This window comes from Thermobia domestica, chromosome 5, assembly GCF_964235325.1.
Source record: "Thermobia domestica chromosome 5, izTheDome1.hap1.1, whole genome shotgun sequence".
In the NCBI taxonomy this organism is placed as follows: Eukaryota; Metazoa; Arthropoda; class Insecta; order Zygentoma; family Lepismatidae; genus Thermobia; species Thermobia domestica.
In genome coordinates this window covers 198,323,019-198,346,657 of record NC_137458.1, presented here as the reverse complement: position 1 = coordinate 198,346,657, position 23,639 = coordinate 198,323,019, and the positions used below count along the sequence as shown (strand labels likewise).

At 38.9% G+C, this 23,639-nt stretch overlaps 2 protein-coding genes across 3 annotated transcripts in view; one reads left to right on the top strand and one right to left on the bottom strand.

Annotated features, from left to right (window-relative positions):
* LOC145686334 (lanC-like protein 3) overlaps nucleotides 1-23,639 on the bottom strand; it is a 252,452-nt gene that overhangs the window by 88,502 nt on the left and 140,311 nt on the right. The window contains exon 3 of one of the 2 annotated variants that reach the window (XM_081759552.1): nucleotides 4,999-5,214. The exons of the other annotated variant lie outside the window; for it this stretch is intronic. Coding sequence (XP_081615678.1) covers nucleotides 4,999-5,214 — 216 coding nt within the window. The remainder of the gene's footprint in view (nucleotides 1-4,998; nucleotides 5,215-23,639) is intronic. 2 annotated transcript variants of the gene reach the window in all.
* Nucleotides 1-23,639, top strand: part of LOC145686336 (uncharacterized) — an 88,841-nt gene that overhangs the window by 12,237 nt on the left and 52,965 nt on the right. The gene's annotated exons all lie outside the window — the stretch shown is intronic.

The following is a 23,639-nucleotide window of genomic DNA, read 5'->3' as shown; positions in this document are numbered from 1 at the left end:
TTTTGTCTTATTTTATTTCTTTACCGTTCATAGGACATTATCTCCGGACAACATATATATGTTTCTTCGAAAAACTGTTGCCTCTTGGGCTTGTCCACTATCGGCTATTAAATCGATGTTTTTCAGAAGGATTTTTTCCGTTTTCGTGGAAGAAAGCAAATATAACTTTTATACATAAATCTGGTAATACAAAAAATAATCTCTCTTCGTACAGGCCTATCGATATTGTCACTTCTGTCAATTATCCGCGAAAAACTTACCAAAGAGAGAGTGTTCAAATTCACCTCACTTTATATTAACTCTGTGGAAGATAGTTTTCTTCCTGGCAGTTCTTACTTTCCCACGCTATGAATTGTACATCAAATAACAATACCCAATTGGGCAATATCTAGGTTACTCACTCCGTAAATTACTAACTTCCTTTGCACAAATTAGCGGAAAGGATTAATATACACGGTACATTACTAAAGCTTAATTAATTCTCTTGTATTGTTATCCACGGATAGAATTCAATCAAAGGAAAATCATTTTTAAGCAGCTGCGATCTTTATTTCAAGACAAGTATTAAAATATGTACATACAGTTGAAACAGAATGAGTAGCTAGTTTTATATATAAAGGTAACCATGAAAGTTCTGTCGCTTTTTTACCCACCACCTTCGAACATCGATATGTCACCTAAGACGTACCTGGAAGATGAAAAATAGTCTCCATCAGCATCGACGACCTTCTGCCAACGTTCTGGAAAGCCATGGATTCCATCGCGGTAGAACTTGGTGCGCCGTAAAGCGAAGAAGGTATCAAGTGCATTTTGCACCTCTACTAAGGATTTGAACTGGCATCCTCGAAGGTTGATTGTCCAAGGAATGGAACAGGTGATAATCGGACGGTAAAATTTCCGGGGAGTACGGTGAATGCAATAGTGTTTTCCATCCAAAGAGCAGAATGGTGTACCAGGTCATCCTAACCACGTGGGCTTAGCGTTGTTCTTAGCGTTGGAGGACTCCTTTGCGATTCAGAAGTGCTATCTCCAGTTTTCAGTTTTTCTTGAACACGGCTCAACTGCTGGCAGTACACAGTTGCATTGATGCTCTAACCAGCTAGTAGCATTTCTTGATGCACGATGCCGCGAGCAGTTCACCAGACACACAGGAGGACCTTATTCTGGTGCAGTGCTGGTTTCGGCTGTTTTGGAACCGGTTCACGAGATGCTAACCAATGATGAAGGTGCCGTGGAGCTTCGTACAGAACCTACTTCTCATCACATGTCAACACGTTGTCCACAAATAGCTCCTTCCTCAGGCGAGACAACAAAGAAACAAAGGTGTCTGCTCGCGTTGCCTTCTGGCCCGGAGTCAAATCATGTGGGACCCATCGACCCAACTTGTAGTGCTTACCAATTTGATGGAGGTGCTGCCGAATGGTTTTCTCCACTCACACTGAACTGTAGTCCCAGTTCCTCATATGTCTGGTCACTGTTTGTCTCAATTGCTGCCTGGAGATCATTTTGTAGATGTGTTGGTCTTCCGGCACATGGTGCGTCTTCAAGTGTTTCGTCCCCGTCCTTAAACTTGTTAAACCACCGCTACACTGTCCGCGTAGTCAAGACACCCTCAATAAAGGCCTGACATATCTTTCGCTTCGCTGCAGTGGCGTTGACCTCAGAACTCGTACAGCATACACGCCCTTATGATCTCTGTGGAGGTCCCATGTTTACCTGTTCTTACGCAAACTGACGGTGTAACTGAACTGCCACAACCAATCATACCAACCCCACCACCAGGATACATGCACGCCAACAACTGGCCGTCACCTTGTCTCCATTCGTATTCAACTCATGGTGTGAGGGCCAATATAACACAAACCTGCACTGTCTTCCGAAGTTTATGTGTGGTATAAACGAACGCTGTGGCCTCCATCGAATGCTTTTCTCAATTACTTATCTTTGGAAACACGCAATAGTTGTGATCTTTGAACCGTTGTTTGCTATTGTGAGCCATCAATTGATTTCACACTTCGATGCCTTGTCTATCGAAAACGAAGCGAAATCTGCTCTATGTTTAGGAACGTTTTTATGTCAGCAATATGCTAACATGTGGACGTCCAATGCTATTTGAAAACATGTTGATTAGTTTCATTCTCTATGTTGGTGTAAATGTATTTGCACAGGTATAATTCCATTTGATCGTATTATTCCTGTAATTATGAACATTTTCATTCACTTTCCCATAGTAAGCCATTGGAGGGAGTCGATATTTGAACACCCTGTATCTCGGAAACCAAGCAGCATTGAACCCATGTTTATAGTAACAGCTTTACTTCTTTGGATGTCCGCAATCACCTCATCAGTTTTGGCCATGCATTTATGTTACAGCGTATGTGTGAACTATTGTTTTTAATATAGATGAAGATAAAAGAATAAATAGTATAAAAGAAGAGTATGCTGTTACCTTCTCAGCTCCTTCATGGTACTAACATTCTACTATAGCCACATCCCGACTGATGAATCAGGGCCGTCTTCACTTTCGAGATGTGGCCAGAGCGACATAAGCAAGACCTATATAGGACTAAGAAAGGAAAACTCAAACCCAGTCAAAGTTATAAGAAACCTCTCCTTCCTTCTCCAGGTAACTGAAGGTCAACCAGTCCATATCTTTGCTCCGAATGTCCACCTTCCATATATATCCTAACCAGCGAACGAGCAGATACCTCGTTTGTAACTAACTTGTAAAAAGCAGTGTTATCAGCCGGCTAACTTGTAATTGATCTTATCACAGTTCTGTTCGTAATAAATCGCTTCTTACTTACGTTCCAGTTAAGACAAATACAGTTTAACAAGACAAACGGCTGGTTTTGTAACTAGCATGTAAACAGCAGTGCTAACCAGTAATTAATCTATTACAGTTCTGTTCATAATAAACCACTTACATGCACGCTCAGTAGCACCTTCTTTATGGATTGGTGGAAAAAACGATCGAGTGATTTCCGACCCATTGTTTTATAACTGCTGTCTCCGAACAATGAGAATACACATCTACACTTTCTCTCGTATAGTTTAGAAATAAGTTTAGAAACTTCTGAAACTGTATTTGTCTTCATTTGAAACTGTGAGTGAAGTGGTTTATTATGAACAGAACTGTGATAGATTAATTACAAGTTAGCCAGCTGGTAACACTGCTGTTTACATGCTAGTTACAAAATCAGACCTCTGCTTTGTTAAAGTGTTATTTGTTTTAACTTGAACATAAATAAGAAGTGATTTATTACGAACAGAACTGTGATAACATCAATTACAAGTTAGTTGGCTGGTAACACTGCTTTTTACAAGTTAGTTACAAACGAGCTATCTACAGTCGTTCACTGGTTAGAATATACAGAAGGTGGATATTCGGAGCACAGATTGGATCGGTTGACCTTCAATTACCTGGAGAAGGAAGGAGGGGTTTCTTATAACTTTGACTGGATTTGAGTTTTTCTTTCTTAGTCCTATACAGGTCTTGCTTATGTCGCTCTGACCAGGGGCGTAAATAAGGTCCCCGCAGATCCCACATTGCGGGGGGTTCGAAGCCATCACGGGGTCCCAAATCGTGATGTAGGACGTAGAGAACAGGCCCCATTTCACGTTGTCTGCGGGGTGGCCCCCAAGCCCTTTGTTACGCCACTGGCTCTGACCACATCTCGAAAGTGAAGACTGGCCTGATCATGTTGGGATGTGGCTATAGTAGAATGTTGATACCATGAAGGAGCCGGGAAGGTAACAACATACTCTTCTTTTTTACTATTTATTCTTTTATCTTCATCTATTTTAAAAACAGTAGTGGTATGTACGCACCTGGTCGTGCGATATCAGTGGAGTTGGTAGTAGTAGTACTATATTTCAGAGGTAATTCTATTTTTTAATATCATCATCATCATCATTTCCTTTACGTATCAGTATTTCTTCTAGTAATCCTATTCTTCTTCTTTTGTTTTATCTTTCATTATTTTGGGCTATTAGTTAATACTCTTATTTCGTCTATTCGTTGCGGAAAGTAATTAACATTATATAACATTAGTTAACATTTGTAGTATAATGTTAACTACAAATATAGTTATAAAAATCTATATTTCATAGTACTGATACATATTATGACACATATTTACTGGCTGTATTAACTACTGTGCTAATTTTAATGTTTACTTGTGGTTTTTAGTCGTTCTTTGACCTCTAGATTTGTAAGTTTTTATCTTATGAATGGTTAAAATATAAATTCTTAAGTGTTGATAGATTGAATGAAGTTTTCACATGTTTTAAAGGATAGTGTACAAACTTTATTTCGTAGTGTATTGATGTGCTTATCCTATCTCAGTGTATCACTTACCCAATCTTACAAATTTACTTTAATTGACATTTCTTACACTTTTATCCTTAATGTGTATGATTGGATTACTCGCATTTGTGTTTCATGAATAATGGACATTCATTAATTAAATATTGCTCTATTAATGTTTAATTTTAATATTTGTCGAACGGAATAACACTATAGAGGAATTCTAATTCGTTTCATGTAACGCATATGGAGACACGATAGCGAGTCCCTCCTATTCACCCAGTTGTAGATATCTATTCGCTCAAGAACTACATGCAACATTTAGGCATTTTACTTCTTATATGTAACTGATTAAACAGTTGTAATGTGATACTGTATTTCCCTTTGTAGGTTTCCAGTCAAAGCAACAACATTGCGCTTTATGTGATTTTTGCCCTCATGTATCTACCGTCTCTTAATTGATTTTGTCTGTAAATCCTGTTCAATACGTGCATAACAAAACTCAGTTTTACGTCCGACGGTTATGCCGTGTAGGTTAAAAGGAGACGTTGATGGTGAGAAATGAATTAAATGGGGAAATGAAGGAAGTGGGAGGAAACGGGGGAACCCCGAGAAAAAGCAAAACATGTTATATGTCGATGATTATATTATGTTAACATTTTCTACTGAAATCGTGGTAGCTAACTTACCCGGTGCTCCGTGACACCAATGAACCAGTTCTTCACTTTCTGGTCTTTTGTAATTAATTTCATCCATAGCGCAAGGAAAATTACCGTTTGGAGCTTGTAAACTTAATAAGAAGTCAACAGTTGAACGAACATCTCTTTCAACATTCCTATCTGTCTTCAAATATTCTGGGAAGCTCAAAAGAATTTGCAGGATTGCACATATGCCATGAGCTGCGCCTAGAAATCAAAACATATTTACATTTTTAATAAGAATTGTAGAAATCGACAAAGGAAAACTTTTTTAATTGTTAACCCTGTAACTATGACTATATATATCGAGGGTATCGAAAGTCTAGGCCATAGGCCAACTCCGTTATGAATAATTGTTTGGGCTCCACCCTAGTAAAGCGCCATATATTAAATGAAAAAACAAGTTGCAGTTCAGCAGCCTGTTCTCTTGGTCCATCATCATACCAAAAATACAACATTGTTTGGAAACCGATTTGAGGTGTTTTGATTCCTCACACAACAATGTGTACGTTAATTGTGTCATTTTTGTGCCCTTACATTTCGTTCGAACAACCTGCTTAACTGGAAACCTTACTTGTTTTAATTTAACATAGGGTAGCTTACCAATGTGGAGGCCGAACGGCTTTAGTGCTTGGAAAAATTCTACCATTTAAGACTGAAAACCACCTTTCTAACATTTCTCTCTTCCCATTTATTTGTATTTTCACTCATAATGGGATGGTTTATGGCACCGGACTATTGATACACCCGGTATATATACTTCGTTTATCAGTTTCAGAATCAATAGCTCTGGCAAATAATATAAGACCAAATGTAACGGGCAAACAATATAAACAGCATTCAACTCCGGCGCCAAATTTCACACAAACAAACATTCACTCACCTTGAGGCAATATTTTCCTTACGTTACAAATCATGATTTTGTTGGAACAGAAAGTTTACATTTTCCATATACTCTGAAAGGCGCACTACAAAATATTCAAAAATTAAAGTTTCTCTATCTTACGAAGAGAAAGCCGATAAATGTAGTAACATGTACTTGGAAAATAAAAATAAATAAATAAATAAATAAATAAAAAATAAGAGAGCTCTCCAGAAAGTTACTCATGTTTCGTAATAAAAGAAAAGCGAAAGTACATATTTTTTATTTTATATATTGCAAAGCGACACTCTTACACTACTTTTCGACGTAGTCCGCGTACAAGATTAGGCACTTATCATAATGATGAACAAGCTTACAAAATCCTCTGACACAAAAAGTTGCCGCCTGCGACTTCAACCATTATTGCACGCCACTCTGAAGACCTGTATCGTTATCAAAGCGCTGCGTTGCTAGTCAGGTCTTCATATGGGGAAACAAGTGGTGGTCACTTGGTGTGAGATCTAGGTAATATGGCGGATGGTTAAAAACCTCCTAATGAAAGGCCTGTAAGGATATCTGAGTCCACTTGACCGAATGCGGACGGGCACTATTATGAATCAGTAAGAGTTTTGCTCTCAGTTTTCCTCAGCTTCTGTTTTGAATTGCTTTTGCAAGTCTGTAGTGTTTCACAGTATCTTTCTACGGTAATTTTTGCACCATATTCCAAAAAGTCGACTAGCAGTACATCTTCCTTATCCCAAACCACAGTAGCCGTAAGGTTTCTTGTAGATAAGTTTTACAAAGCTGTGTGTGTGTGTGTGTGAACTGGTGTGTTCCTACTGCATTGACTTTTGTTTTCATGCCTAGCAGCACCCCACTGAAACGTGAATGACTTTTTATATAACCGTCATAGTTCTCGCAAGCGACAATAAGCTGTTCCTAACTCTCGGGCAGACTATAGATCCCACATTAGTAGTACGCAAAACATGGAGGAAAAAAAAAAGTCATCCAGTGCATATGGGTCACCCAGACGAGAGTTCGGAACTGTGGTTCCCACAGATGGTTGTTTAGCGAATGAGATAAATAATGATTTTATGGCGAAATGCTCTAAGAATACGAGGGTACATTAGCGTTTCACAACAAAATCGGATATCTATCTCACGGGTGACCCAAGCAATGTAACTTCACGATATACTGAACTGACGCAGACTAACACATCTGCGCACTGGTACCACGGTATTACATTTTTCAGCGAGTACATAATTGCATTTATGCAGTCGTCAAGTGGCTGCAGTTCGCGAAGTACGATAAGCTCAGTTTTCTCTATAAAGTATAGCCTTTCTGTTGGTGCAGCGTTGACTTTAGTTATTTTGAGAGTGGATTTGTGTGGTGATAATCAATGAAAAGATGCCATACAGTACCTTAGAGAACTCACTGTTCATCGCACGTCAGATCCCTCCTTTGACGAGTCAACGAAGAACCAAGCATCTGTTCATTAGTTTCTAAACCAGTCACCTCATGCGAGATATATCGTCGCACTCGACACTGTTTTTCAAGTGATGGTATTTACGAATGAGTTCTTTACTACAACAGAATGCTTTTGCCAATGTCTCAAATGCTTGACTATTATCGTCCTCAATGGCTTGCTTCAAAGCCTCATTATATATGGTTTGTGAACGTCCAGTATCTGGTTCAACACTGTTCCCAAATATCCTAAACCATTGGTATATTGTTTGTTCACTGACCGCATTTACAAAATGCCTTTCATTTTCGTATTTTTCTTCCTGTTTAATAACATTTGTTTTATTTTGAAGAATAATGAGTCAAGTGTGAAGTGAAAAAAAAAAAAAAAAAAAACAGGTTTGTAAACGTTATTTGGATCTCAATGCTTGATCTCACTTAAGTTCCTGTTTAGGGTGGTGACCACAACCAGCAGGCTACAAAAGAAAACGCTAGCATGTTACCTTCCTTTTCTTTTTCACCTTCGAACGATAAATACATAGTGTTACCAAGTGCAAATCCGACCGAAATTTTTTGAATAATTAACACATTAATGTAACTGAATTATAAGCAACTATCCAAATTAGTTCGGAACCAAGATCGCAGGCAGTCTTGAAGAGTAAAGAAAGAAAAAGAACTTTCATGATAAAGATCACACTTTTCCACAGAAATTAATCCTTTTACAGAGATTGTTTCCAATCTATGATGACGATTTCAACCTGCACTTACCTTGATAGAAACCATGTCGTCACTATAGACAGTGTTCTATTTGGTGGCCCTGCATCTAGGCATTGCACAGCGAAGTTTCCACTCAGGGGTGTAGCCAAGGGGGGGCCCATCGGGGCTGGGCCCCCCCAAATGGTTTCCTGCCCCCCAAATGACCAGCTTTTAAAACATCATAGTAAAATTACCTCGCTTCATTCATTTAAAAGTAACAAATTTCATTGACAATTAATAACTTATGGTAAAATAGTAAGGAGAAATATTGTTTTTTTCCATACCGATCGAAAAATAGTAGAGTATCTCTTCCTTATACCGATCGAAAAATAGGATATTTTTTTTTTGTGACAGCAGATTACACAATTTACTGCGATTTATATGCTTTAACAAGTATATTTTTATATGCTTTAACAAGTGTTTTAAAAGACATAGAGAATGGAAAATTTGGTGAGAAACAATGCTTTTATTCAATTTGGATTTCATTCGCTCTCTCTTTTATTTCTACTTAGTGTAATTTTTTTTTTTAAGTCACGAATAATAAATATTTTTGTCAGGAAACCGTAAAGAAATTAAGTGAAATTTGAGAGAGAATCAATCTTGTGTAGATAGGTTCTGTATACAAGGTCTTAAATTTAAAGGTAACCAAGAAAAGTTTTGTTGCTTTTTCACCCACCACCTTCGAACATTGATATGTCACCTAACCTGGAAGATCAAAAATAGTCCCCATCAGCATCGACGACCTTCTGAAAACGTTCTGGAAGGCCATGGAATCCATCGCGGTAGAACTTGGTGGGCCGTGAAACGAAGAAAGTATCAGGTGCATTTTAGACTTTTACTACGGATTTGAACTGGCGTCCTCTAAGGTGATTGTTCAAAGAATGGAATAGGTAATAATCGGACGGTGCAATACCCGGGGAATATAGTGATTGCAAGATTGTTTCCCATCCAAGGCGGAAAATGGTGTCCTGAGTCATCTTAACCACGTGGGACTTGGCGTTGTCCCGTAAACGAGGACCCATTTGCAATTCAGAGATGGATTTTGAGTTTTTGTTGGGCACAGCTCAACTGCTGACACTACACAGTTGCATTGATACTCTGACCAGCTAGTAGCAGTTCCCGATGCACGATGCACCAAACACAGAAGGACCTTATTCTGGTACAGTGCTGGTTTCGGCTGTTTTGAAACCGGTTCATGGGATGCTAACCAATGATGACGGCGCCGTGGAGCATCGTATAGGACACACTTTTTATCACATGTCAACGCCCTGTTCAGAAATGGCTCCGAAACAGTAAATAAACACAGGCGACTGCCGCGTTTCCTTCTGGCCCGGAGTCAAAATATGTGAGACCCATTGACCCAACTTGTAGTGCTTCACAAGTTGATGGATGTGCTACCGAATGGTTTCTCCACACATTGAATTGTAGTCCCAGTTCCTCTTTGTACATGTGTTGGTCTTCCGGCACGTGATTTTTTCGGGTGTTTCGTCATCGTCCTTAAACTTGTTAAATCATCGCTGCAATGTCCGCGTCGTCACGACACCCTCACCAAAGGCCTGGAATATCTTCTGTCCCGTTACAGCGGCGTTTGACCTTCATTTGAACTCGTTCAGCATACATGCTCTTATGACGCTCTGTGGATGTCCCATGTTCCCTCTGTCTTTACGCAAGATCACGGTGTGTCTGAATTGCCACAACCAGGTAGTATGTTGGATATACCCACACCAACAACTAACGTTCGCCTTATCTCCACTCGCATTCAACTCACGGTGTGAGGTTCAATTGAACACAGACCTGCACGAAAAGGACAGAACTTTCTTGGTTACCTTTATAGTTATGCACAAAAGTATAGCGTTTGGTCCCGGGCAGTAGTTCTTGATTAAGCATAATAAAAACTATCTTGAATATAATTTATGGATAATAATAATAATAATAATAATAATAATAATAATAATAATAATAATAATAATAATAATAATAAGCTAAAATAGTGTTTTTAGTTTTCCAGAAGAAAACCAACATTTTCCTTTCTTTCAGGCCTCAAAAACACTAGTAGCAACACTTTTTTTTGGCTTTGTACATTGTAGCTGCCCCCCCTCAAAAACGACGGGCCCCCCCTACACAAACCTGCTGGCTACACCCCTGTTTCCACTGTAGCAGACTGAAACGTAGTGTATTCATGTTAAGCAGCAACCACTCCTCCTGGCAATCTTTCCATAGCCCTTCAACGGTGTGGGCTCTTCTGTGAGACAAGGCTCATTTCAGAAGACTGAAGATGCAAAATTTCATCGGTGACGCATAAGGGGACTTCACTGGAATTCTGTGAATGGAATGGCACGAATTCCAGTTTCTGCTGCCATTTGCTAGAGGAAGAGTCTGTTTGTGCGAGATGTGTGACTTGACGCCTTGTCTTCATGCACCCACACATGATTGTTGTTCCTCCCGTAGAGATGGGAAATGTCATGGCGATAAATAAGTGTCCGAATTCACGTTCGTTTGGCCACACTATGTATGGTCAGCTTGTCCTGGTACGAGTACCCAGCAATGATCATGATACCTGTGCCAAAAACTTTCTTTGCATTCAGTGAACCATCTTCGAAATTCCCCCGCACCTGTCGATCGATAAAAAATTGCACGAGGCTTGTGATGTCTTCTAGATAATCATATGCCTCGTCCAGTGTCACAACAAACTTCCACTTTTCACCGGCAGGTTCCGCTCATACAGTTTTCGACAGTTAGTGCGACGTTCCTGAATGTGTTTTGGCAAGAGCTTATGAATACGCCTCTTCTGTCTGTACCAACCTCAAATCGCAGTGAATGATTGCGTGCACTGTCTTCAGTGATGTCTGTAGCCGGTTCACGATACTCCTCTGTGTGGGTGGATTCTCCCTAGTGACCAGGGCTTCAACTTCCTGGATTCTAGCTCATGTGCGGCTAGTAGCAGGCCAGGGGTTGTCTGTTTCTGCTCCACAGGAATCATCTCACGCCTTACCTTACCTGCCCCTTTTAACACCCACGATATGCTATTTTTGGACACAGTGAATCCACGCTCTTGCACAGTTTGATAATGTCACTATAACTGTAGTTCACGTTGGAAAGGCAGTTACGTAGCCCTCCCAATAAGTACTTATTTTCGGCAGCATTCTTCTCGACATCCATTTACCACACCTGTCACACACAATCAATGGACCAAGGTGACTATACGATTGGCAGCTTTCTTCTATTCTTGCTTGGTGCTGTACAAGATGTGTAATTTCGTCACCATAGATCGGAAACGATCTCTCTATTACATACAGGTTATTAGGATTACATCGACGTAATTAGGAACGTCATTGTCTTCTGAAAAGTGACGCTACAACCATGCATCTGCTGTCACATGAGCAGTTTCGTCATGGGAAGAGTAGTCATGGTCCTTTTTCATGCTCTTTTCTCCTATATACTCAAAATGAAACAGTGTCGAGTGAAGGGTTCAAACTAAGGATGACTATTGACAAAACTAGTAATTCATTACAAAAACCAGGAGCTTATGGTGAAACGGCCGCAAACAAATATTATATATATATATATATATATATATATATATATATATATATATATATATATATATATATATATATATATATATATATCGGGTGTTGCAAAATAAGTGTTACAACTCTTGGGAGGTGACTCCTGCCACTGAGACAAGAAAAAAAGTTCTCTTCAACTTTCTGCTATCGGACATAGTTTCAGATCTACAAGGTGCCGAAAGCGTGGGAAAATGACTTTCGGACGCCAATAGTTCAGAAACTATCCAACATAAAGAGGGCGGGTAAAAAATTCACTGAAGAAGTCATACCTGCTGTATTGAATTTTCCATGTTTCACAATCCTACCGTGCACGCGCAAGGGATTCCCCAAAGGAACGTAGGGAGTCCCGGATAATCTGCCGAATGAAACTTGGTTAAATGGATATGAATTGATAGGCTTTCTACCAGGTAACAATAATTCGTTTGTCTTAAATCGATATCTGGAACAAATACAAAATGGCGGACACCTTTATGACCGTTGTGTGTGGTTGCATAATCGCCAGGAACGGATGCTGGTCAACAGTGACGTTCTGAGTATTAATTGTAGCGAATTTGTACTCAAATGCTCTAGAAAGACATCTGGAGTGTCGGTAGAGCATAACAGATGAAGCAGGGCGATTCACATGTGTGGAAACACTTAACGAAAAATGCCCAGAAATGCACTCATATTCAATAAACGTGAGTTCAAAGCGTCGTAAATGTAAGGATTAGCGTCAAGAACATGAAAGCCATTGCCAATTCACCAATAATATTCCCTCAAACCAATGCAATATGATGTGCACGGTTGCATACCAATAAGGATGCAAAAACAGATGCCAAGTTCAAATTATGCAATAGACTCATAAAGAAACTGAGTAAACTAAAGGAATGTCACTAGTGGGATCGCATGACCGATATTGAAATGTGGCCAATGTGTGTGTTGATATCAACATGTAGCTAATGGACAAATGTCAACATGTCACACTACTGCTGGGACACCATCTCAGTGCGAAAACTAGAAAAATAGCGTTGTACATTCCGCTATTACATCTGGTGCACCTTTTGGTAGAACGTAACTAGAACACGATTGTATCAATGTCCCTCTTTGTTTGTGACATTATCTCTCAGTCGACACATATGAAAAGAAATCTCTTAATACATGGTTCAAATTCTGATAGAGCGTGAAAATAACAAACTTGTATCATGTCCCACGTCTTCTGAGACATATGACGTATTCGAAATATAGGAAAATACCTCCAGAAATTCGTATCTTACACACAGTGCACATGCCAAGACAAAGACGAAAATGAACCGATTTGGCACATTTAACACTACAGCTGGAACACCATACATATGGATAATAAAACAACATGAGAAATAGGAAGAAACGTCTTAAAGCTCTGATTGTTTACAACTGTGCACTAAGAGTAACAAAATGAAACACACAAGTATGTCTGGAGGCTGTACAAGAGGGCTTGTCAAACAAAGTGGGTACTCCTCAAAGAAATGAATACAGAGAAAGTGAAGCTCCTTCGAACCTCAGGGCTAGAGCGCTCGCTTTTGCTCGCGTGGTCCCAGTTTCTAATCCTACTGGGAGCCCACGGGCTCAGATTCAAGACCCGAGTAGCTATTTTCCTATTTTTCGCACGTGGGACGATGTCCCGGCAGTAGTGGGACATGTTGACATTTGTTCATTAGCTACATGTTGATATCAACACACACATTGGCCACATTTCAATATCGATCATGCGATCCCACTAGTGACATTCCTTTAGTTTACCCAGTTTCTTTGTGAGTCCATTGCATAATTTGAACTTGGCATCTGTTGTTGCATCCTTATTGGTATGCAACCGTGCACATCATATTGCATTGGTTTGAAGGAATATTATTGGTGAATTGGCAATAGCTTTCATGTTCTTGACGCTAATCCTTACATTTCCGACGCTTTGAACTCACGTTTATTGAGTATGAGTGCATTTCTGGGCATTTTTCGTTAAGTGTTTCCACACATGTGAATCACCCTGCTTCATCTGTTATGCTCTACCGACACTCCAGATGTCTTTCTAGAGCATTTGAGTACAAATTCGCTACAATTAATACTCAGAACGTCACTGTTGACCAGCATCCGTTCCTGGCGATTATGCAACCACACACAACGGTCATAAAGGTGTCCGCCATTTTGTATTTGTTCCAGATATCGACTTAAGACAAACGAATTATTGTTACCTGGTAGAAAGCCTATCAATTCATATCCATTTAACCAAGTTTCATTTGGCAGATTATCCGGGACTCCCTACGTTCCTTTGGGGAATCCCTTGCGCGTGCACGGTAGGATTGTGAAACATGGAAAATTCAATACAGCAGGTATGACTTCTTCAGTGAATTTTTTACCCGCCCTCTTTATGTTGGATAGTTTCTGAACTATTGGCGTCCGAAAGTCATTTTCCCACGCTTTCGGCACCTTGTAGATCTGAAACTATGTCCGATAGCAGAAAGTTGAAGAGAACTTTTTTCTTGTCTCAGTGGCAGGAGTCACCTCCCAAGAGTTGTAACACTTATTTTGCAACACCCGATATATATATATATATATTTAAATCACCAAAATAACTTAGCAGAAAGGCCGAACACTACTCAAGTTGCCACAGCATAATGGGGATTAATTGCATACTGAATCTTACCACCAAGATTCCAATTGACATGAATAACGAACTTACTATTGCTACACAAACACGCACTAAAATTAGGCTCTAAGACGGAAACATGAATACTTAACACCACTAGATAATAAAAATAATAATAGTCTTTATTAGGATCACACACACTGAGACAAGATGTGATGTTCGTATCTTCATCCGTCTGTCCGTTACTCCGCACGGTAACTCTTGAGCGGATGCGAATGTTTCAATTCTCTCTCTTGCAATATATAGCTAGAGTGATAATCTTGGCTGAATTCGTTAATATAATGAATGTGTAGTAGGGCGGGGCAAAAATGTCAACTGATACAAATTTAATGAAGATAACTGCTCTTGCATGTGCTAAGCACAGTTTCAGTAAAATTTCTAAGAAAGAAAATCGCACTTCTACGGGTCGCAACTGTAATTGATGCAGTAATTTTATAATTTTGTGACTTTTGGATTTCTCACTAGATGGCCATGTAGTTTGATGAAACAAAAGATGTTGCGTGTAGCTACAGAATTTTCTTGCTGCACATTTTAATTGTAATTTTTACGTTTTTATTTCTCCTTTGTTTTGCATACAATTTAATTTCTTTTCAATGCAGTATTAACAGTTTTATACCTATACTCACAACACATTTTTGATCAAACCTTGTTTTAGCATTTATAATATAGTTATAACAAAAGGCAAATTATATACAACTGATGCTTATTCCAATTATTTAAAAATAAAGATTGTTCCATTGAGATAAAGATGCCCTCTAAATTCCGAAGACAGAAATAACATACTAGCTCCAACCACTACCCTCTAAAAAAAAATATAACAAATACGAGATTTTGAAATTGTAAAACATAGGCTACCTGGTTGAAAGTGATTATGGCTTTATCATCTTCAAAGGGGCCAGTAACTCGATCAGTATATGACCATTCTATATTTGGTTAGCCTGATGTATTTTCTGAAAGACAACTCCCAACGAAGGAAGTAGTAGTTAAATGCTACCTGTTTTACAGAAAAATGGTACCTGAAGAGGGGAAAAGAAACCTTCTACAAGAGAAAAATGAAATCTTTGACTTTTACGTCCCACGGTTATGCCGGATAGGCTAAAGGAGAAGGTGAAGATGAGTAATGAATGAAATGGTGGAATGAAGAAAGTGGGAGGAAACGGGAGATCCCCGAGAAAACCCACGCACACGGTGTTTGTCCACCACAAAGTTCACTTGGCGGGGGCTGGGATCGAACCCGGGACCCCAAGCACCAGAGGTGAACGCTCTACAACTGAGCCACCGCGCCCCCCGACATAGAAGTTGAGGCAACATCATAACTACCAACAGACAGCAATGATTAACCATCTGTTTCACGCGATTTGTTTCTTGTTTCACTGACAATTCAAGTTTCCTGAAAGCATTACCTTGCCTAGTTAGCTTCACTGAAGGTAAACTAAGGAACAATTGACGAAAAATCTATCGAAATCAGCAGAATAAAAGCAAAAATATTTGAAAAGATTCTTCTCTTTCCTGGTAACATGCAATTTATCCTATTCAGGGACGTGCGCAGAAATTTAATTCGGGAAGGGGATGAGGTGATCGAAAGCTTCTCCGGGAGGACCAAATTCAATATTACGACAAATTGTATTAAAATTTGTAAAATCGCCCTAAAAATTAGGCAAAAGTTGCAGAGAAATCGGGATTTCAGGGGTTTAGATTCGATGACGCACTCCGTGCGTACGTCCCTGGCAACTTAAAAAAAAAGAAAACAAAAAAGAGAACCGCACGGGACCTACAGCAAAATTTCTGTAAAGCCCGCATATATCCCATGGGACCTACACGTGTACCATATATTGCTACTTTTTGAAGAAGCCCTCAGTCGATCTCGTGAGTTGATCCCAGTAGAATAAACCGATGGGACCCCGAGGAAACTTTTTTGAAAATGGTCCAGTAAATTTATTTTTATTTGTTTTAATTTCGTTTTTATTTGTGACTCATGCAGGAAGTTTAATATAAGTCTCTGGGATTTACATGGCACTTAACTGTGTTAAAAATATTTTCTGTACTTCTTAATGCAAGGCATTCTCCCGTATGAGTTTTGTGTCGTTAATAATTTTTAAACATGTACTCACAGATCATCGGAATAACATTTTAACATTCTTTCATGAATTCTTATTCTTTTTCTCTCATAAAGTAATTGTATACGTTGTCTGCAGAATCTGAATAGTTCTATTTATGCATGCATTTGCATATATATAGGATAAAGAAAAACTGAACTCGATTTTTACGAATTGTAAGCTTTACTCACAGTCTGTCTACTTGCATTATCAACAGAACGATATTATTCTCCGAAACGAAAAAAGAAAGAAAAGAAAAATAGCCCAGTGCCAAAATGTGTGGAAATTAAAGAAATGATAACCGTAGGTTCGAATCCACTTTAAGGAGTATATTTTTTCTGGGGTGAAATTATGAAATAAAAAAAAAAATACTCATGGTTGGTTTTCAAATTTACAGTTCAGAAAAGAAAACATTTCATAATGACATAATTTACACCTAAAACATATGCTTCATGCCAAAGGAATCGTCTACCGCAGAGACTTGCAAATTGGTTAGAATTGTCTCTTGGTTTAAATATTGAGACAAACAAAACCATACAAGCCTGAAAGGTAGTCGAATTTGATGCTAACGAAGGAAAAATGTGCTAAATAAAGTGCTTACACAACTATGGGAAGTTTTGTTTTTTTCTAATAATAATTTTACATTCTAATTTTAAACTTTACAATTCTAATTTTACAATGAAGTTACTTTCTTTTTAACATTCTTTGGTCTGAAAATGTATGAAACTTATAAGTGGGAACTGTAATTAAATGGAATCATGTTATTCTATAAAAATAATAATACAAAAGAGTAAACTTTTAAATGAATTAGATATATTATAGCTTAGCCTTTTAAATAATTAAATATATACTAGCTGAACCTGCGCTCTCTACACAGCGCATCATTCGTATATGAGCATAGATTTCTTTCTCATTCCTCACAACATCTGTACATGTCCCTATGGAGGGAGATTTTTGACAGCTCGCACCGTTTGCAAGATTTGAGCCTACTTCCGGTTGGAGTTTCTAATTCATGTGTAACCAATATTTTCTTTCTTCTTGCATGCAGTATGTAATAAGCAAATACATGACATATACAATTAATTATAATGTCAGTTATATATGGTGTTCATGGGGCAAAACACCCCAAAAGTAAAGGTTCATCTTAGACTGGTGAAATGGTTATTCTTCCTTTTTCATTACTATCTGGCCATGAAAGAAACGCCTGAGACATATTCAATCCCTATATATAACAATATTGTGTTAGAATGTGTAGGATACAAAGGTAGCCATTTTCAACTGGGCTCGCTCGGGCTCGCGCTCACCTGTCTCAGCTGGGCTCGCACTCATCTCTCTGGACTGGGCTCGCACTCACCAGTCTCAGCTGGACTCGCGATCACTTCTCCCAACTGGGCTCGCGCTCACTCGCGCTCGCACTCACTAATCTTATCTGGGCTCGCGCTCATCTCTCTCGACTGAGCTCGCACTCACTCGGGATCGCGCTCATGTCTCTCGACTGGGCTCGCACTCACTCGCGCTCGCGATCACTTCTCCCAACTGGGCTCGCACTCACTCGCGCTCGCGATCACTTCTCCCAGCTGGGCTCGCACTCACTCGCGCTCGCGCTCACTTCTCCCAACTGGGCTCGCACTCACTCGGGCTCGCGCTCACTTCTGTCCACTGGGCTTGCGCTCACCCGGGCTCGCGCTCACTTGTCTCAACTGGACTTGGGATCACTAGCGCTCGCGATCACTTCTCCCAACTGGGCTCGCGCTCACTTCTCTCCAATAGGTTTGAGCTCACCCGGGCTCACGCTCACTTGCCTTAATTGGGCTCGCGGGTATATGATGGGTATAAAGAGGTATTAAAATCTAGACTTTGACTAGCAGTAGGCCTAATTTAGTAGAAAATAGAGCTATTAATGCTATATATCAGTTGTCAGATATAAAAATAAAATAATAAAGATGTTGCAGGGTTTAATATATTAAACGTGGACGGACTTTGAGGAACTTGAAATAAAATGCTCCTGATATTTAAATCTGGGCTTTGACTACTAGTAGGCCTAGTTTCTCAATAGAAAATAGACTATATGACTAACGTCATATAGGAGTTATCAGACATCAGAATAAAATATTAAGAGTGTTGCAGAGTTCAAGTCTTAAGGCTGTCTCATACTTGCAGACCAATACTCATTAAATGAATCTCTTTCTTATTTACTAAGATCAAAACAACTTATGAACAAAAAAAAAAAGCTTAGTGTTAGTAAATAAGAAAGAAACTTGTTTGAGTGTTTGTCTGCAAGCACGACGGCAGCACTAAGAAGCAAAGCCTAAATATATCTGAGTATGATGATTTCGTAAAAAAATCACCAGTCCTGTTAGCAAACAAATTCTATTATGTAAGTACTCATGCCTTATCATGAAATTATTTGAATGCAGTTGATGAATTGTCAAGCTTAAAAGAAAAATTTGGTTCGAAAATTTCCAGGGCCAAAATTAGGCTTACTTTCGCCCATGTTTCACACATTAAACTTGCAACATCCCTATTTTATTCTGATATCTGATAACTGGTATATGACATTAGTAGCTCTACTTTCTACCGAGTTATTTGGCCTATTTGTAATTGTAGTCAAAAGCTAGATTTTAATATCCAGGGCATTTTATTACAAGTTCCTCAAGGTCTGCCCACGTTTAATACAACGCAACTCCGCAACGTCCTTATTATTTTTTTTTATACCTGATAGATAAGTCATGTAAGATAGTAGCTCCATTTTTTGCTTAGGAAGTAACTAACACCTGAATTTCTATATTTGGTGAATTTTATTACAAGTCCTTCAAGGAAGCTTATGTTTGCTATCGGTGAGCTTTTGTCCATCCCTGTAATATGAGACTGTCGGTGAGCTTATGTCCGGTGAGCTTTTTGCCGGTGAGCTTATGTCCAACACCCACATTACGCATAGATATCTCTTGTTTTTAACTAACACACAGATTCTTAGGTTTTAATTTTTACTTTATTTATATTTTTGCGAGAAGACAGCTTTAGAAGTAAAATTAGAAGTAGAAATTTAGGGAGACATTACAGGTATTCAACATTCGTGAAATTACAGAACTTATAATAACAAGAGCTAAACGTTTCCCGAAAATCTGCTAAACGTTTGGTAAAGGAAGTAACAGGATCTGATATCAGTGACTCTAAGTGTTTGTTAAAACCATTTTATAATAAAACAGCTACCTCTGCGGAAGCTAAAAGCAAACCAAAAGGTAAAAGGGAACTTTCTCTGATCCCTTTATATCGGTTTGAATGTAACACAACGAAATAATAGTACTTCAGAGGGTATTGCAATGTCAATGGTCTCATAGGCTCCAGTAATACTTGCAGGAGTTCCGGCCTATCCTACAGGAATGTGCTAATCAAAGCATTAAAAATTAGAGATTTTTGAGAAATTTTGTTAGTGTATACCTCCAGAGCAGTAACTTTTATATATATAGAGAAGGAAAAGTAGAAAAATATTTTCTAAATTTTTTAAAATGTACTTTTAATCAGAGGGGGCTTGTAAGAGAAGTAATACGGATAAAAATTAAAAGACTGTTTGTTGCTTCAAACTAAAAGAAGAAAACTTCCCTACTATGTTAATTGTTGTATACAACAATCAGGGCCGGACTTCAGCGGATTGGACCGATTGTTCCCAGTTGGGTCCCGCGCTAGAGTGTAATCTACTATTCAGTGCCGTCTTAGCAGCATAATGTTTCCCCTGTGGAAATCAGTGTGGCTCCTATGACTAAATTCTGCAAGTAATACATGCAATTAATACATTTTGCTCGCGGGTCCCTCGGCCAAGTGATCATCAGACTGTTAGATGGCTCTGTTACTCTTGGCTTGTGAAATACTCACAATAACATATTGTAATACATGTACATCCATGAACATATAAACAAGGGAGCGTATAGCCTGTTGGCCTCTATCTAGAATTTGAGGGAGTAAATAGTTTGTATTAAAAGCAATATTTTCTAAAGTTAATTCTGCAGTAGTTTCTTTATTTCTTTACGTTTCCAACTTCCGATGAAAAAATAGGCCTAGTAAGTGGTATGACACCTCAATGAATACCAGGATGATATAGTCTTAATGCGATTTCTTTACTTGTTTTTCTGGAACCGGGAGTCCCACAATAGTGTCCCCATTCGGGCCTGCATCTTCTAAGTCCATTAGATTAATTTTACCCCTTACTTTGAAGCAAGAAAACTTTATTTTTTTTAACTTTGTGACTTCCCTCAGGAGCAACCACTACTTTTAATTATGTATTTGAAATCATATTGTCCTGCTAAAATACATTAGATATGAATATTTATTAATTTAGGCCAAGTTTAAGAGTATTAAAACTGAAAATTTGAAAGTATACGTTGATTATAGCCTGTATTTTGTTAAAACAACATCAAAGAAAATTAGAAGTTAATGAAAGCTCAATAAAGATGTTTATGAATGAAATTTACGTCATAACATCAGTTTGAGTCAAGAAGTTATGTGTAATACTTTCGAAAATGGTAAGCATATTGTGGTTCTAGTTTTCAATTCATCTGTACATTTCCTTATGTATATTAAAAGCCCGTTCTTTAATGGCGTAACAGAACGGAATAATAGAACTTATATAAAATAAGGTAATATTAAGAACTGCGTTAAAAGAGGAAATGTAACTACAGTGAAAGTCATAAGTATTCGTACACCGGCTGTAAGCTATGAATAAATGCCCGTAGCTCCGACTTTGTTGGAGATAAAGCATTGGAACAAACGATACTGCATTCTCCATTAAGTTCTTTAGTATTTACAAAACTAACTTTCCGTGAGTGCGAAAACATAGACAAATAATGGCAAAAGAAACGAAAATCAACATGGTTTTGATCTGTCAAAAGTATTCGTACAATGAAATTAAAGACAAAAACGTCCATCTGTTCGAGCTGTTGTTGTCATAAAACGCCCTCTGGAGGTTTGCAAAGTTAAATACGTCTACAGGAAAGCGAAATATCATTCAAGTTCAAAGAGTTATTCAAGACGGAAGACGTAATGGGTCAAAAAGGGACGGAGACAACAGATGCAGAAAGTAAAATAGTTATAAGGCTTCATAACGATCTACCATTGACTGCAAATTCGTACGGGAGATATAAGATGTTATCGGACGACCACATTCGACCGTGCAGCCAATCATAGATAGCTTCTGCGAAACAGTCAAAAACATGCCGCGAAATGGACGTCCACGGAAGATCTTTGGACGATGTGAGCGCATACTGCTGAATGAAATTAAGAAGAACCCAAGAATCAGTGCTCCACAGATGCTGGCAGAAGCAGCCAAATCAGGTATGTTAGTTTCGGAAGGCACTGTGCGTCGTGCGTGAAATAAACAAGGCTATAATGGGCGCGTTGTTTGAAAGAAATTTTTTGCTTCCGAGATGAATAGGAGGAAGCGGCTCCGGTTTGCGAAAGCTTATGTGAACAAAGATGTAGCTTTCTGGGAAAAAGTGATATTCTCAGATGATAGTAAATTTAATGTGTTTGGTTCCGACGGTAGAAAAATAATGTGGCGGGAACCAAATGCAGAGATGAACCCGAAATATCTACAGCAAACCGTCAAGCATTGAGGTGGAGAAGTGCTAGTTTGGAGGCGCATGCGTGCTTCGGGAATGCGAAAGTTGACAATTATCGACGGTATTATATACCAGGATACGTATACTGATATTTTGAAGAAAAATCTACGTCCTAATACTGATCAAATGGGCCTGCACGACCACTTTATATGTCAACAGGATAATGATTTCAAATATACGGCACACAATGCAAGGCTCTGGTTACTATACAATGTGCCAAAGCAACTGGCCACTCCTCATCAATGGCTTGGCCTCAATCCGATTGATTATTATGGTACTGACTCGAAAAGAAACTCCGCAATCGCAGCATTACGAGTAAACGATCTTTGCAAACTGCACTTGAAGAGGAATGAGTTTCTATAACAGTCGAAGATTCCCGACATTTGACCCACTCGATGCCGAAGCTCCTTCTAGCTGTAATTAGGGCCAAAGGGTACCCATCCATGTATTGAATCATGCACGATCATTTTCTTTCTGGACGTTTCGTACGTGTACGAATACTTTTGACACATCAAAACCATGTCTACTTTTGTTTCTTTTGCTATTATTTGTCTATGTTTCCTCATTCACGGAACGTTTCTTTTGTAAATACTAAAGAACTTAATGCAGAATGCAGAGCCGTTTGTTTCAATGCTCTATCTCCAAGGAAATCAAAGCTACAGGCATTTATTCATAGTTTGCAGACGGTGTACGAATACTTATGACTTTCACTGTATGTCAATTTACGAAGCTATCGTGAAATTTAGAATGTTTTGTGTTTGTTTGTTTGGAGCTTAATATTCTTTTTCATCAGTGAGGTTATATGAGATCTCGCTCGTCTGGAAGATGAAAATACTTACCACTTATTCACAGTGAATCAATATGAATAAGTGCCTGGCAACCCTTAGATATTTCGTCAGGTATGTGCTAATCTTCACGGTAATCATCATCATCATCATAGGTATTCTGCCTTTATTGGCAGGTCACTTGCCGCAGCTGAGAAGCTTCCATGTTCCACGGTCCTCCGCTAACCTCTTCGTCTTCGCGTATGATCTTTGTGTTTTTATATCATCCATTAATTATAGTCTCCTTCGCCCCCTCCCTCTCTTTCTCGCCACCATACCCTCTAGGACGTCCCTCATGATACAATCTCTTCTTAGACAATATCCCAATCAGTTTCTCTTTCTCTTCCTAATAATATCTAAAAGTGTTCTTTTCTCACCCACCATTTCTAACACTCTCTCACGGTAATAAGATTTGATAAATCCGCAATGAAAATATTGTCAAACATCGTCATGTCATCCCTTGTGCCTATCTTTGCCCACTATATTTTTTAGGAAGTGGAGGCAGGCCCGTATCCAGGGGGGTCTAGGGGGGCGCCCCCCAAACTTTTGCGGGCCCTCTCTAAAATTTTCACGGTAGGCTTGCAAATGAACTATAATGGTTGGGTCGCCCCCCCTAACTTCAGCCGGCTCCCCCTTACAATTTTGGGCTGGCTACCGGCCTGAGTGGAGGGCCGCCATAGATATTTTTGGAATTGGGAGATAACGTCCCCCGTGTTTTCCTTCATTTTTAACTCTGGTTGCAACAAACGACACGCCATCGTTTCAGGGTAGCTTTCGAAAAAAGACTTTAATG